The 15,152-nt window shown below is 37.7% G+C and overlaps 1 protein-coding gene across 1 annotated transcript in view; it reads left to right on the top strand.

The window, feature by feature from the left end:
* Positions 1-15,152, top strand: part of LOC124163717 (mucin-5AC-like) — a 375,511-nt gene that overhangs the window by 349,341 nt on the left and 11,018 nt on the right. The window contains exons 6-11 of the mRNA XM_046540790.1: positions 7,706-7,874; positions 9,308-9,479; positions 10,896-11,001; positions 11,991-12,165; positions 13,363-13,375; positions 14,577-14,695. Coding sequence (XP_046396746.1) covers positions 7,706-7,874; positions 9,308-9,479; positions 10,896-11,001; positions 11,991-12,165; positions 13,363-13,375; positions 14,577-14,695 — 754 coding nt within the window. The remainder of the gene's footprint in view (positions 1-7,705; positions 7,875-9,307; positions 9,480-10,895; positions 11,002-11,990; positions 12,166-13,362; positions 13,376-14,576; positions 14,696-15,152) is intronic.

Below are 15,152 nucleotides of genomic sequence, written 5' to 3'. Positions count from 1 at the left end.
GCCTGAAGTAATAGGAATTGGATGCGAGGCGGAAAACATTTGTAAGCGGTCATTTTAAGGCATCGTTCTAATCATAGACATCGGTCAATGGCATGTGTGAATGAAGAATTATTGAGAGTTGCAAGAGACAAATTAACAGTCGGAGAAAATATTTCGTACAAAGGAAGTATGGCATAATGCTTCCTACGAAAGCATAGAAAGAAAAAAGTACGGCGCCTTTTGGAATAACATTTATGTTTTATGGAAACTGAATGTAGGTTGACATGAAATATTGCATAAAGGATGATTGGATTATTATGGTACATGTAAAAACGAAAACTGAAACATATTATTTCTTTCTAGGCCCACGTCCTTCTGCGATAGAGTTTGTGTTTCATCATCCAATATCTGGTGTGGGGCTCGGAAATTCTTTCCCGCAGTGAAAACAAAACATTCTTCGCGCATATAAGCCTTCACCGCTCCCTTCTCACCCATCTAGATCAAGAAAATATTTTCTCTCTTAATTTTTTCCCTCCCCTTCTTTGACGTATACCTCCCTGCTAGAGGCCTCGCTCAATAGATTGAGAGTAAATAAAATTTAAATCTATATTTTTGTGTGATGCGTTGAATTGTCCCTAGCCTTGCAAAACTGTGATCTATAGCCATTACCTCTCTCTACAGCATTGCCGCCTTGGTGATAACGGCGATCGTGGCAATAAGGAAGTTTAAACCTTGTAAACTTATATTGCTTCTTATTCATTGTCTCCAATAAATGATGAGTAAAATTCAGTGTGTGTAAAAATAGTACACAGCTGTAAAAACTGAGAGGTATTCACGTATAAATGGCGTGGAAATTCAATTGATATTTATGGCTGTCGCTATCTAAAAATTCTATTTATTTTTTCCTCTAACGATCAAAACGCTTTGAATGTGCGTAAAATTTTCTGATATGGCACCAGGTAAAGCTTTTTGGACAAAATTTTTGACAAGTGACTCACTCATCGTTATAAAGACGTAGATGGATGGATTTCAATCTATTTTTTTAAATTCGGTGAAATAACTTTTGAGGAAAGTGAATAAAAATGAAAATGTTTTGAGCAATGAAAAATACCGTGGTAATACTTGAATATGCCACACGTTAAATAAAGCCATTATTTTCATTCGAGCTACCACTTATTCATCGGATCTTATTGATAATTTAATATTATGAGGTGTTCTCATGTAATTTCTTTCGTCCGAATATGGAATTCATTTCGCTAATTTATCACAGAGAAGGGTTTGTTTGAATCATGTACCTAGACCTTATGGTAATATCAATGGATTTGATGTCTTGCTGTGAATAAGATTTTAGTCAATTACAAATTCGAAAGGATATTACGTTTTTAGTTTTCATTTCCCTATTATAGTTTTTAAAATTATAATTTACTTTATTTTCGATTTCATTTTTTAATTATTTTTACCAAATACTTGCTTAATCCTTTTTGTTTAAATGGCTGCCATTTTTTTTTTGAATGAGTAGCAATTAAGCCACATGGTTTTGTCTTGTTTATAGTGACATCACGAGGAAAAAACAAAGTTTGCGTCCCAGCGTGTATGTAGTGAGAAAAAAGTAACCCCAGGTTACTGAGAGTTTTAGCCCTGAGAGATAGATGGGTAAGCATATTTCCGAGTCCCCTGTCTTAGAGTCGAGTCACGTGAGCGTCTTTTTTGATGCGATAAGTTCTCAAAGAGGAGAAAGGCTCTACTTTTTTTATCGGCTTCCCATTCGCGACAAGGGCGGAGCCAACTTCATTACTTTGAAAATCCACTTTGTATTAACTCTCCCAACTCCTTTTTTCTCCTCTTCCTTCCGTATTCCCATATCTCTTTCACTATCTCCAGTAGCCCTACCGAAGGCCCTTAGGAGAGTACAGTACCTTGACGAAATTCAAGCTGCTGGCCAGCACGATTTCCCTTTTCGTAGTTTAACGTTAGTGCTCGTTCACTGTTTGGGATGAAATCCAATCAACGTGTTCTCTGTAATGTTTGGGAAAAACAAACTTTCTGCTATACCTCAATCCTTTTTCAGCAGCAAACTTCTGTAATTTTTCTGACCCAAAAAATACCACGTAATAGCAGCAAAGATTGGTCCCGTGTCTTCCACTGAAACCAGTCGCAATACCAAATTTCTGAATATTAAGTAACAGTATGGAAAATGCGGAAAAATACTTTTGAGTCTTTTTACTAACGTATCCTCGTAGTCGTTGATAGATTTGAAATATACGTTGGTATGTTCGGCTTTTTGACTATATGGTAATCAATTTTGAGCACTATCTTTTACGTATCCTGAAAAAAATGGAATAAACTCTTTCAAGCCCAGTTTTTTGTGTTCGTACATTTTATCCTCATTATCTTGAATACTTTTCCTTTACACCTTTCCATCCTTACCTTCATCGATTGCCATCTATTGGCTTACTTGAAATAGTGTACATTCACAAGTTCGGGATTATATGCACCGTTTTCATCGAAGGTAAAGCAGGTGCCAACAGGGTCTAACTATTACTGTGCTAAGTCTTCATTTTCGAGGTTGAGTTCCCCCTTATCGCCTCTTCCTCCATATCCTCCCCCTCTCTCTCTCTGTCATCCTTTTTTTATTTCATCCTCGTATTCGCCCTCCTAGCGCTCTCCACGATAATTTCTCGCCCCACGACAGAAGCGCCCAAGATATTCAGCTCCACGGAAAATGAAACCACTTACTGGAGGACTCGGTCCCGTATCTCCGGGCGCCCAGGTGGCGTGGAGTTATTCCGGTCACCGAACAACATCAATGGGATTATTTACATTTCATACCGTAATATATGATGCTTTCGAGGTCTTCAAAAAATCGTAGGTGCTATTGATAATTCTCCACAGCCTGGAAAAACATCTATAAAATATAGTATGAGAACCTGTAACAATATTTTCTGTTATTCTATTTTTATTTAAAAAATTTCGTTTACATCTTGAGGTTAGTTGCTATTTAGCGTATATATTTTTTTTAATTCTGCTTTGAAAATTCACTCCATCGGGCTAAACTTAAAAAATTGCACATTGGTTGGAATAAAATTTTCAATGCTTACTTACCTTTAAAATTTGATTTCATGTGATGTTACCATGAAATTCATCCGCATGGTGCCAAAGTATCATAAATGTACTGTGTTCATTTTCCCCACCAGCAATGTCTGGGTAATTAAACGACGTTAAGTAGGAAATGTACGTATGATATTTATGGAATTTATGAGATATTATTAAAAGGCTAAGACCTCGATTCGGGCGTTGTACAAGAACTCAGCCCATTTCGTCTGCTGTTGAAAAATCATCATGGTAAGCTTCGATGTGGTGTCGCTGTTTACGAACGTGCCCATTAAAGAATCAGTGGAAATTGTGAGAAAGCTGACAAGCTCAGGCATTCCAAAGGATTCCACCAAGCTTTTGGAGCACTGCTTAAGGAACAATTTCTTCCTGTGGAATGACAACTATTATGAACAATCAGACGGAGCAGCTATGGGTTCGCCCCTTTCCCCTGTGATGGCCAACCCATTCATGGAGAAGTTTGAGGAGGAGGCCGTTAATACCTATCACAAGCAACCAAAGCTTTGAATGCGGTATGTTGATGACACGTTCATCATATGGCCCTACGGTGAAGAAGAATTGGACAAATTTCTAATACATCTGAACAGCCAACACCAAAGGATCCGCTTCACCATGGAAAAAGAAAACGAAGGCAAGTTGCCCTTCTTGGACGTGATGATCAAGATGAAAGATGATGGCAGTCTTGGACACTTCTTATTCTTTTGTGATATGATATTTGCAAATCTCCATCTACATCTAAGATATATATATTTCATGGAGTCGAATAAAATCGTAATAATATAAAAATAAATTTTCAAATTAACATGGTCTTTGTATTGGTATTATTTTTCTTGGATACCTACTGCTTTCCTGTAACTGATACTGGTTTATGCTGTTCAAAAAAGCACAATGTCAAATTTTCGATATTTCATCACTGCTATATTTCATCAGAGCCAATACTTTTGTTCTATTTTTTTAAAAGACTGCTGATATTTGATTAGAAACCGGCTCTGGAGAGGCTGAATCAGTGGATACATACTGCCACTTCCATCATTCATGAACAATCACCATTTACGCACATGGACAGTGAGAACATTTAAATTAAGGCTTCTAAGGTCTCCTGTTAGCTTTTATTTTCATTAATTTATAATTGTTCTGAATCTCACCGTTGATTAACCTCTACTCATGAAATTATTGTTTTTAGTTTCTAATGATTTTTAACATATCATCCATGCACAGAAAATAATTTCACTAATTCATATGGAAATTAAGAGGAGCATGAGGCAATTTTACTTCAATGTTCAGAAAAACTTTTTTCCGTTATTAACATCCCACCTCTTTGATGTCTTAATTAAAATCTCTAAATGAATAGTTCTCTGCGCTTGCGAATTTTCGTTGTCATTATTTTAGGAATAACGACTTGCGATGCTCTGCAATTTCCATTAAGTAATTGAAACGGACTTTGATGATTTTATCAGCTACATTACAGTGAAGCAACAAAGCTTTTAAATTATGACTATGAGCGTTCTCTGCCAAAATTAGTGAAATTAAAAAGAAAATTCGGAGAAGTTATGGCGACAGAATATCGCCGAAATAATTAGTTTCTTGCCGTTAAAGGCCTGCTTACACAATACATTAGAACGTAACGAGTTAATGTCTGTTTGCGTGAATGATTTTTGTGGACTGGAACGGAATATGCACGAATGCATGAACCAAATAAGAAGATGTTCCATTTTTCGTTCATGCATTCGCACAAGTTGGTTGGTTACACGGTACGTATTCGTGTTCATTACCGCGTTTATACATTTAGACATTAACTCGTGCGGGTTAATGTACCGTGTAAACAAGTCTTTAAAAAAGTCATTAATTGAGAAAGAATATCACCTGAAACCAACGCGTGGCGAGTAAATAGTTTTGTTTATTTCGAGGAATAAAAAAATAAGGTGCCGTAAAACGATTTCACGATCGATGCATGATTTTTTTCATGACTGAAGTAATATACTACCGATTGGTCAGGCTCGCAATGAATTACGCCAAATTATGTTGTAGTGAACGAGTTGAAGAGATTCTTAAGTAAAGTTGAAAATGAGCTTTTATTTATTCATGCAATCTTTAAATATTTAAACTTATTTTTTCTTGAAAATTAAACGTAATTTCAACGATTACACTTAATAGGAAACATCAGCATCACATCTCAAGGATTTTCATTTTTTTAATTTTTATTGAAATGAGTTCTATTCTTGGGTTCCAAACTATTTCACTTTCAGAAAAGTGGAAGCATGTTCTAAAATCAAAGGAGTCCTTCATGATATATTTTTTCGTCACACTTTTTTATATGTATAGTTTTTTTTAAACTGCGTCCACCGGAAATTACATTCTTCGACTACGGATTTTCTTATTGTGTAGGTCATGTTATATTAAGTTTGGTGCATGGTGCATTAGAATCCAATCTGAGATTAAGACTAAATGAATACGAAGAATGGACCATACCGTGCCACATTGACATAAGAATTACCGTACCATATTGACTATGAAATATAGACTTAAATTCCAATAAGTTTTTTTTTTCAATCGTAGAAAACATAAAAAATCTTGTAAAAATTAATTCTCAAGTTCTGTCCGAAATCTTAGCAAACTGTGAATGGAAAATGACTCAGAAATCATTTTCAAATTAGTAGAACACAGTTTATCTTTTTTTCACAATTAATTGATCGACATTTTGAGATGAATTAATATTTAAATTTCTATGTTCCCCTCGAGGTTGTTCTCGTATTCCTGGCATTTAATTCACTCAGGAAACTAAAGTTGAAAAAAACAGCTTCGGCACTATATTTAGCTAAACGAATTTTTTGGAATATTTTGGCGTTTAGCGCGAGCTCCGAGAAAAATTGGCGCCCTTCGGATCATGGAAAGTAGGAAGGTTCCCATCGCGAAAAGGAAACCTGTCTCTCATCTATTATTTTTTTCGAGATCAGGGGTTGTTCGGTCGAGAGGATGGCCCAAGGGATGGAAAGGGTTTTGGCTATAAGGGGGAGGTCTAGGCGAAGGACGGGGCGCAACAGGTGAGTGGGAAGGGATGGTCTGGATGTGGGGGAAGAGGGACGGATGAATGGAATGGTACAAGGGAACGAAAAGTAGAGGATACGGTGAGGACAGAAGAGCGCACCACACCGCAAGGTTCAGTCATTCGATGTGAAATAATTACCTCAAGCTGCCATGGCTAAACGTATGGGGAATGATAATAGGTAATGGACCGTTAATGTGAGGTATTCAGTGTCGAAAGTATTGAGCCACGCCAAGGAGTTACAGTGATTTTTTTCTTAACAGAGTTGGATACAGAAATTGATAGAAGAAATAAACAAAAACTTGGTGGCCAAGGGATACGAGTGAGTCTCTATTTTGTGCTGAAATCGAGTGGAAAATTAAATTCACAACTAAATAAATGGTGGATCTCGTCGGATATGGTCGTAGCCAGAAAAAAAATCGGAAGTTAGGAGAGGGCGTTTATTTTGGGGGAGTTCATTTGAAGGGGGCACCTGTGAGTCGTATCTTCTTAAATATTTCGAGGGGTTTTAGATCCACTTTACCGCTCCCTGAGGCCTTGGACGCCATCCCGGCGCCCATTGAAGGCCCATGTAAGTGGGGAATTTTAATTATTAACTTTAGGCAATGACAAATTTTGATGCAGTGCTTCTTATAATTTTATATTTTTAAGTTTATTAAGTTACTGCCTGCTTTCAGAGGGTGCATTGTGGGCTTATACTTAAACTAATTTAGCTGTATTCTGTATTGGCAAGATCCACAGATATAATGTTAAAGGATGAGCGTTTTTCTGATAATTATATCGATTGCCTCATATCGATGCTCAGTTATTTGCCGATGACTATGATGATTATTAGCCGATGACTACGAAATACAGCACTCCGTCAATCGGATGGGATGCTAAATCGTGTCCCTTGTACTCTTTAAGAGTAGGCTAATGCCAACGCGTTGCAGCGCCTGGTCTCCCATCACCTTTCTCTCCCTACCTCTCGTATATGCAGCATTTAATTCATTCTGGAAACTCATCTTAAGAAAAACACAGCTTCAACCCTATATCTAGCTAAATTTATTGTGTGAAATATTTAGACGATTTGCAAGGAGCCACGAGAAAATTGGCGTCCTTAGGAACTAGAAAAGGGAGGAAGGATCCGAAAACTAAGGTCATCATGGCGCAGATGCCGTTTAATTTTCGATTGCCTCGAGGCAAATGTAGATTTTAAACAAGACAAACCTGACACGCTTATATTGGTAATACCTGAAATGTAACAGTATATGGAGCTGAAAATATAAAGATGATCAATACCCCTGCTCAGGCCATGAATATATTTTTCCTATGAATATGAATAATAATCTTAGATCTTCCACAAGATTTTAGCTTAAACCGACCAATTTCGGCAGTCCTAAAATCATCAAACCATTCTCTAGTCAGTTCTATTATTAAAAAAGGACCGACTTGAGAATGGTGTAACTGCCGGAACTGGTCGTTGTTTCGCCTTGTAAAAGTGACTAAGTTTATTCTTTTGTCGACATTATGGCAAGTCTTGGCAGCGTGAAGCTTCGACTTTTGATTTGATTTGTTTCTTGCCTACCGCAGGTGATGATCTACCTGATAGAGGGTGTGCTTCCAGAGGGATACTTCGCTGACCACCTGCGCGGTCTCTCCGTCGACATGGCCGTGTTCCGGGATCTGCTGCGAATTCGCCTGCCCGCCCTCTCCCGCCACCTGGAGACCCTGCAGCATGACGCCAGGGACACCGCCACCGGTACGCTAAATATTTGGTCCTCTGTAACAAGGGGGGCGACCAAAATGATGCTGCGGGCCAATTTGGATATGCATTATTCCTCCGCGAGCCGCCTTTAATTTTGCATTAGTTTTTTAAATAATTAATGAGCGGGTTTTTTATAAATTGTTTTCCTCTACCTTGGCCGTAGTAAAATAAATTCATCTTGTGAAAGATTGATGAATCTTGAGGGCTGTAAAAATATTCAAGGCTTGAATTATTGTTTATGTATTTAGGTTTTTAACAATATTTATTTAAAATTAAGTGTGAAATACTCACTTCTTCCGTCAAATATGTTATGTATATTTCTTACAGTCGAAGCTATGATGTTATTAGGAGCTTATGTCCAATATTTTTCATCAATGTCTCCTTTTTATATGAACATCTTTACATTGATAAGTTATCTTCAGTCATTTAATGAACAATTTGTGTGCTCACTACGTTGCCTCTCGAAAAACTTTTTAGAAAAAACCTAGATTTTATACTTAAGATTTTGCAATTTTCCAACAAGCTTGACTTTTTCCAACTTTTTGTTTTTTTATGGAGCAAATTTATTTCTATGGATCTACTGCCTATGTCACAAAAATTTTAACACTGGTGCTTTTGGCATTTTAAAATTCGTGGCCATGTATATCTCAGGCTTTGTGAAATTGGAATTTGTGAAATAATGGAATTTCCTAAATCAAAGTTTCTAATTAGTTAGTCCTCTAACTTTTCTCCATGGATACATCAAAAGATTGCAACTTGATTTGAGATCTCATTCGCGTGATAATGTTTTTACCTAAATTTGCAAAATTGACTTTTTAAGGTACTATTACATGAATTTATTGCTGCGGGCCGAAAAGTTTCCTCGGTGAACTAAATACCCAGTCATGAAGTAAAACTCTTTCCTTTGATTCCCATTTTCTATCGCGGGGATGGGATTTCTCTGCCGGCGTGATAAAAAAAGACTTTTCCATTGAACATTATTATGAAAGGATAGCAGGAAGTCTTGAGTTTTGTCTTGACCGCGGCTATAAAGCGCATTGACTAAATGGAGATGTTTTTGTATGCAGTACAAATTCCTGTGCATCATATTTCGATGAAAATAATTTCAGCATCTCGGCATTTCAATACACAAACGAATAAAATTGTACTTCGCCATTTTAAACTTAGTTTTGGGGAGTTATGTTCTATGCCAACGGCACTGAGCTCGGAATATGCCGGAATACGTACTTTTAGCACTTGAAGATCAGAGTATCTCAAAATATTGACTTAAAGGTACAATCGCTTCACATTAGGATTTGAATTCCCCTTATGGCTTCGGAAACGACTTTTTTTGTCGATGAAATCTTGTTGATCTCCACAATCTGTTGATCAGAGTGAAAATAAATACTTCTCAAACCATGTTCTAAAGTAACTCTTCCTCCGCTCAGGTGCTGTGTACGAACCACCATTGACGAATGTTTTCACCATGCAGTGGTTCCTCACCCTCTTCTGTAACTGTCTGCCGCGGGCCGCCGTCCTCCGTGTCTGGGACCTTGTTTTCCTCGAAGGCAGTGAAGTGCTTCTAAGGACAGCCTTGGCCATCTGGGACGGGCTTCAAGAGTAAGCAAGTTTATTTCAACTTTCCTTATATCGCCGATTTATTTCCTTATCTAGTCTCGGTTCAAATTATAAATAATTACATCTTCGGTCTCTTAATTGATATTAGAGATGCTATATTAGATATATTTTTATGCCATATTTAAGGCTTTCAATTTTATAGTCATAAGTTTATTCCACAAGGCATTCCTGAGTAGGGAAAGGGATGGGAGGGCATGGGATGAGAGAATCTATACGCCGACATGAAGACGACATGAGCTACCTATTTTTGGTATTTGGTTTGCTTTCAATTTAGGATATTTTTTTAATAATGCGTTGTCATGATGTGAATATTGGAATCAATAAATTATTTTTTATGCTTGCCAAGCAATTCAAAGTGCCTTTTTTTAGTAATTCGCCGCATACTTACATCACCGACTTAAAGGAATGACTTATAGTGTCAAATAATACAATTGAGTTGTCTCTGAATAGGAACCATGTAAATATTTTTTTTTCCATTTAAGTTAAATTTGTTTCTTGACTTGTTTAAGATTTTGTTTTTCTTTTGCTGTTTGAAAATTTGATGAACGCATTGTTTAATTTTGAGCTTACGTACCGATTAGTTAGTGATCAATGCTCACCATTCTAACCAACGTTTTAATCTCTTTTAATACCGTCGAGATTCTTAAATATGATGTGAGCGAGATGATGGATTGATTATAGCTGTTAATTTAGCGATGATGATAGCGGTTCATACCGATCTTACGGAAGTTCTCTCCTGTCATGACCCCGCACGTCATGCCCTCTGGAACATATGTTCGATGGAACAGAAAATGCCTTAATCCTGATTGGCAGGAATTAACTTTACTGAATTTGGTTTTCATTTTTGACACCTGGTATTCGAATTTTTATCCCTCCGTCTAGCTTTTTTATGTCAAATTCATTATTTATGATCTTTTATTATGCTTTTCATTTTTATCACGTCGTCTAAGGGTCATTCCCTAGTGTTATGATCCAGTATTTGGAGGTAAATCTGTAAAACGTAATGGGGAAAGCTTTGATACAAGTTTAAATTTAATCATAATAATAATATTCAATATTGTATGCCTTTATTTTCAATAAAATGAAATTTTAAGGTTCTTCGGAATCTTAGTACTTTGTATTCTAATCTAAATTCATTTTTCCGTGTCATGTATCTCACGTTTTCTGTAATCGTTTTGATTTCGCATAATAAATCAGTACAGGACTCACGTATTTCATAAATTACGCTTATGTTTTATAAAGTCATCGGGAGTAGGCGGTGTTGCTAAATATCACCCTTAGTTGTGAAAATAACGGTGGTCAGGCTAACGCTTTTGCTACCTAAAATGAATGCACTAAGGGGTTCAATTTGGTTCTTTATATGTTAGTTGTTCATGTTAAATTGCTTTTCAATCCTAGTCGCATCATGGCTGTTGGGAGTGCTGATGAGTTCTACAGCATCATGGGAGTGTTGACAAGGGAAATGTTAGAGTTCGGCTTGATGGACAGCAACAATCTCATCAAGGTGAGTATCTCTGTTATATACAAAAACTCTTTTAAATAATCGATTGATCTTGTTACTTTTTTGACTTGCTAATTACTATTTTTAAGTTACTATTTAGCTTGCTAATTATATTCATTGTGGGTATTAACGTGGATACTGCATTTTGGGTCGAACGTAAAGCACGTGGCTGAGTACTCATTCATGAATATTTCAATCACCAGGTGAAGCTCATTGCACTTATGTGGGTAAGTGCTCATTCGTGAATATTTTAATCTCTAGTTGAAGCTCATCCCGTACCTATCATTAGGAAAGCCTAATATCACACTTACATTCGCATAGCCTAGTTTATGGAATATATTTGTTGCGAAAAATTACATATTTAAACCTTAGGAAAAATTAGCGTCACGCCTCTGAAGTATTTATAAAATGATAACTTGGACTGGATACCAACTATCACTTTTGCTGACAACAATCTAACTGAAGAACTAATTTTTGTACTCGACTACTTAAATAAACAAAATGATGATTGAAAATGATGCTAAACATTCACTCCGGTTCGTCAATTTTTAAAATATTATAAGTACGAACAGTGGAGGATCCAAAGATCTAAAGGTATCCAATTTGTTCTGGATAAAATGGTAATTTTTTTGAGTTGTCGAATATATACAGGAGAGGAGAGATTCTTAAGGCCCGCTGCTGAGTACGAATATTTTTCTTAGGTAAATTTTGAATTTTGCTTTGCGCGACATGGACGGTTTTACTTCCTCAGCCTTGCTGACAACAATCTAACTGAAGAACTAATTTTTGTACTCGACTACTTAAATAAACAAAATGATGATGAAAAATGATGCTAAACATTCACTCCGGTTCGTCAATTCTTAAAATATAATAAGTACGAACAGTGGAGGATCTTCCACTGAGGCGAATTTGATGATTTGGACATGAAATTTTGGCAGGAACATACTATCTATTATATCATACATGGATTAATATGTACAAAAATATTGCAGGCCATCGTTTCCATGGGTCCATTCCCGTTTCCTGGGCTGGCCGACCTCCGGGACCGCCACCTGTATAACATCACGCCGTGGAGCCGTTCGGTGTCGGCGGTGGCCCGTCGTGGCCTGGGTCGGATCTTCTACGCTGGCGAGGAGGAGGAGGAGGAAGAGGAGGACGAAGAGGAGAGTGGGGGCGGAGGGGGTTCGCGGTGGGGGGGCGGAGGGGGGCCGCCGAAGAGGGGGGAGTCGTCGGAGCGGGAGGCGGGGGAGCGGCTGGCCGTCGCCACGGCCTTCGGCTTATCGGCCGTCTTCCGCTCTCCGCGCCGGAGAGGTAAGAGCAACGCGAGAATCAAAAGACGACCGATACGGCGTCTCCTCTTTTCACTTCCGGAGGGACGTCTGCTCTGAAGTGGTGGGGATTGACGAGCGATATCGTCATCAACGGTTATCATGAATAGGATCCGTTGCTGGTGGATGAATTTGTGTCGTAACAGAGTTGAATTCAGTGTAGCGAATTTGATGATATCAGATGTAACGCTGTGGAGCCCCATAATGAATAATGGGGTCATTTACTCAGACCCAAAATCGTAATCGCGAAGATTGAGTTGGAATCAGGAAATGTAAATGAGGAAAATACATAGTGAACTTAGTAGTTCTGTCCGAAATTTCGTAAAGTACATACTATTTTCCTATCAGAAGATCTAAAAGACGATCAGCAAAAATATATTATGTAAACATACCTTAACAAATTACAATATTACTTCCACAAAAGTAGATGATTTTTAAAATTGGATGCATGAAACTAACCAACACAGGAACAAAATCGAAGCCCTCGGCTTTCAAGAAGAGCAGCAGATACACATTAAAAAGAACCGTTCTATATCGCACCAGAATCACAACTAAATACGAAAGTGAATTTCGCTAAAAAAAAAAGAGAACATGTTTGCGAAAATATCGGCAACAAGCCACTCAAGGGTACCGTAGATCCATAAAATTACCTTTGCCGGCACGCCTTTAAATAGGTATGGGAGGCTGGGAAGTGAAGACCATGGAAAATGGACGGCTTTTGCCCTGAAAGAGAGTCTGTTTGTCAACAAAAGATTACGTTTTCCTACGTTAAGTGTACGATGTATTCTCCGTAGTGGAATAGGAATGCACTCAAAGAAGTCTTTCGGCATACCTCTTGCAGTGCCCCGCAAGTACGTAATAAGTATAATTCGTATTAATATGTATTAATTTTACTATTTGGTGACTATCATCCATCTCTCTCATATCGATTATCTAGATAGAACAATGATTGTGGCCATATCGCATCCACACACCTCCCTCATCGCCGTACTCTCCGCCGGCGGCGGCCGGAATCGGCGTCGACAGCACGCTGGAGAAAACGATGTAAAATTCGGGGTTGCAAGTTGGAGCAGGGTTTTACTTTAGATTCACAATTTAGACGCTTCATAGAATGACGTGGTATAAGTCAGTTGGCGGAACTCGGCGGTAGTAACTACTTTTTCTCTACGTTTATGAAAACATTGGAATAAAACAGGCTCCGCCTTTTTGTTATATATATCTATGGCTATTGATGAAGCAAAATCTTTAAAAACCCTTCAAATGGAAGAAAATAAGTGTTCATTAGCATTATATAAAATTTTTGTTGATGAAGCAATCCGGCAATCCGTAAAACCACTGCACGAGGATAACGTTGGCAATTTTCAGGTAAAATCGAGGGCGGTCGTTTTTCGCTAAATTTTTTACCTCGCATATGTTGCTAACGTGAAGGCTCAGGAAATAATAAATTGGGCAAGTTGTCCACAATTTATTTTAGAATGTTTATGCGAAGTTTCAATTTCCTAACTCAAAAAAATCGTTTTTGAGGTTTTGGCCAGTTTTTTTTCGATTCCAGCCCACTGTGCGACGGATCGATAAACGGAATTTTATCTGTTTCTTAATTTTCAAAACTCCATTGCAACCAAAAATAGTTTAAATAAAAAAAAGTCGACTAAATGAGAAACTGTATTTTAGAAAGTGATCAAACAGAAATTCATATGATCTTTAAAAATTTCATAAGACTCAACATCTTTGCTATGCGAACATACGCTGAAAATAACCTTTTAGCACAATATTCTTTTGGCATTTGATGTGTGCATTCATTTTATAATAAATCAACGTTAATACAGATTTTCTTTGAAAAAAGTGATTCCACACACACGTTTCTTGTGTACGAGTCTATCATCCAATTATCTTCTCCTCTTACCACTTAAGCAGTATCTTTATTCACTTTTGTGGTATGCTATTTGTTCCAGTGAAAAGTACTTTATTCGGCAACCAGTTTGAAAAAATTTGGGTTAATCGCTCATAACTCATGATTAGCGCTGTTAGTACTTCATCTTTTCATGCTGTAATCAGTTACTATCCCATTTTTTCATTTATATTTTCTTTGTCTAGTAGATACTATAGACCCTTTTTGAACTGCATATTCTTTAAAATCTCCAGCTAACATCAGCCCTTGGTTTCAGACTCCCACCCGCCGGGAGGAGAGCGTGGGGTGTCCTCCCGCCTGCCTTGGGTCTCTGGGCCGGGACCCGGGCCTTCGGGGACCACGTCCGCGCCGTTGCCCACGGCGGTCGATAGGGAGCGCCTCAGCCTGGACGTGTGGGCACTGCGGCAGCAATATTCCAAGCTGAGAGAACGACAGCGACAGGCGCACGTGATTCTCACTGGTGAGGTGTTCAGGAAGAGAGGAGAGAGCGAGAGGCGATGATGGCGGAGTCTTTACTAATTAAATATTTCTTGTGCAACTGATTCCTTAATCCCTGATTATAGGGATGAACCCAAAAGGTCTATATTTTCATGATATTTTTTTCTAAACCTATTTATATAAATACATTCAAGATTTGTGGTCCTGATTCATTATCCATTACTTGGAATTCTGTAATCAGTTATCATCCCATTTTTTTCATTTATATTATTTGTCTAGTAGTATCCTAAGCAACTTTTGGCCCCCAATATTTCTTTAAGAGTTCAGACGATATTTTTCTGAATGTAATGTTTATTACGATCATGCATGCTTTTTGAAGTATGTGAAAATGAATTACGTAATTTTATAGTGCCTTTCCTTACATTTCTTTTGTTGTCTGAATTCACCTCCTTAACTAACTTAGTCTTTTGATGGTTTTT

The sequence above is a fragment of the Ischnura elegans genome, chromosome 1 (genome assembly GCF_921293095.1).
Source record: "Ischnura elegans chromosome 1, ioIscEleg1.1, whole genome shotgun sequence".
NCBI classification, from domain to species: Eukaryota; Metazoa; Arthropoda; class Insecta; order Odonata; family Coenagrionidae; genus Ischnura; species Ischnura elegans.
Note: the sequence above shows the minus strand (reverse complement) of the source record. Positions and strands in the feature narration are given on the sequence as shown.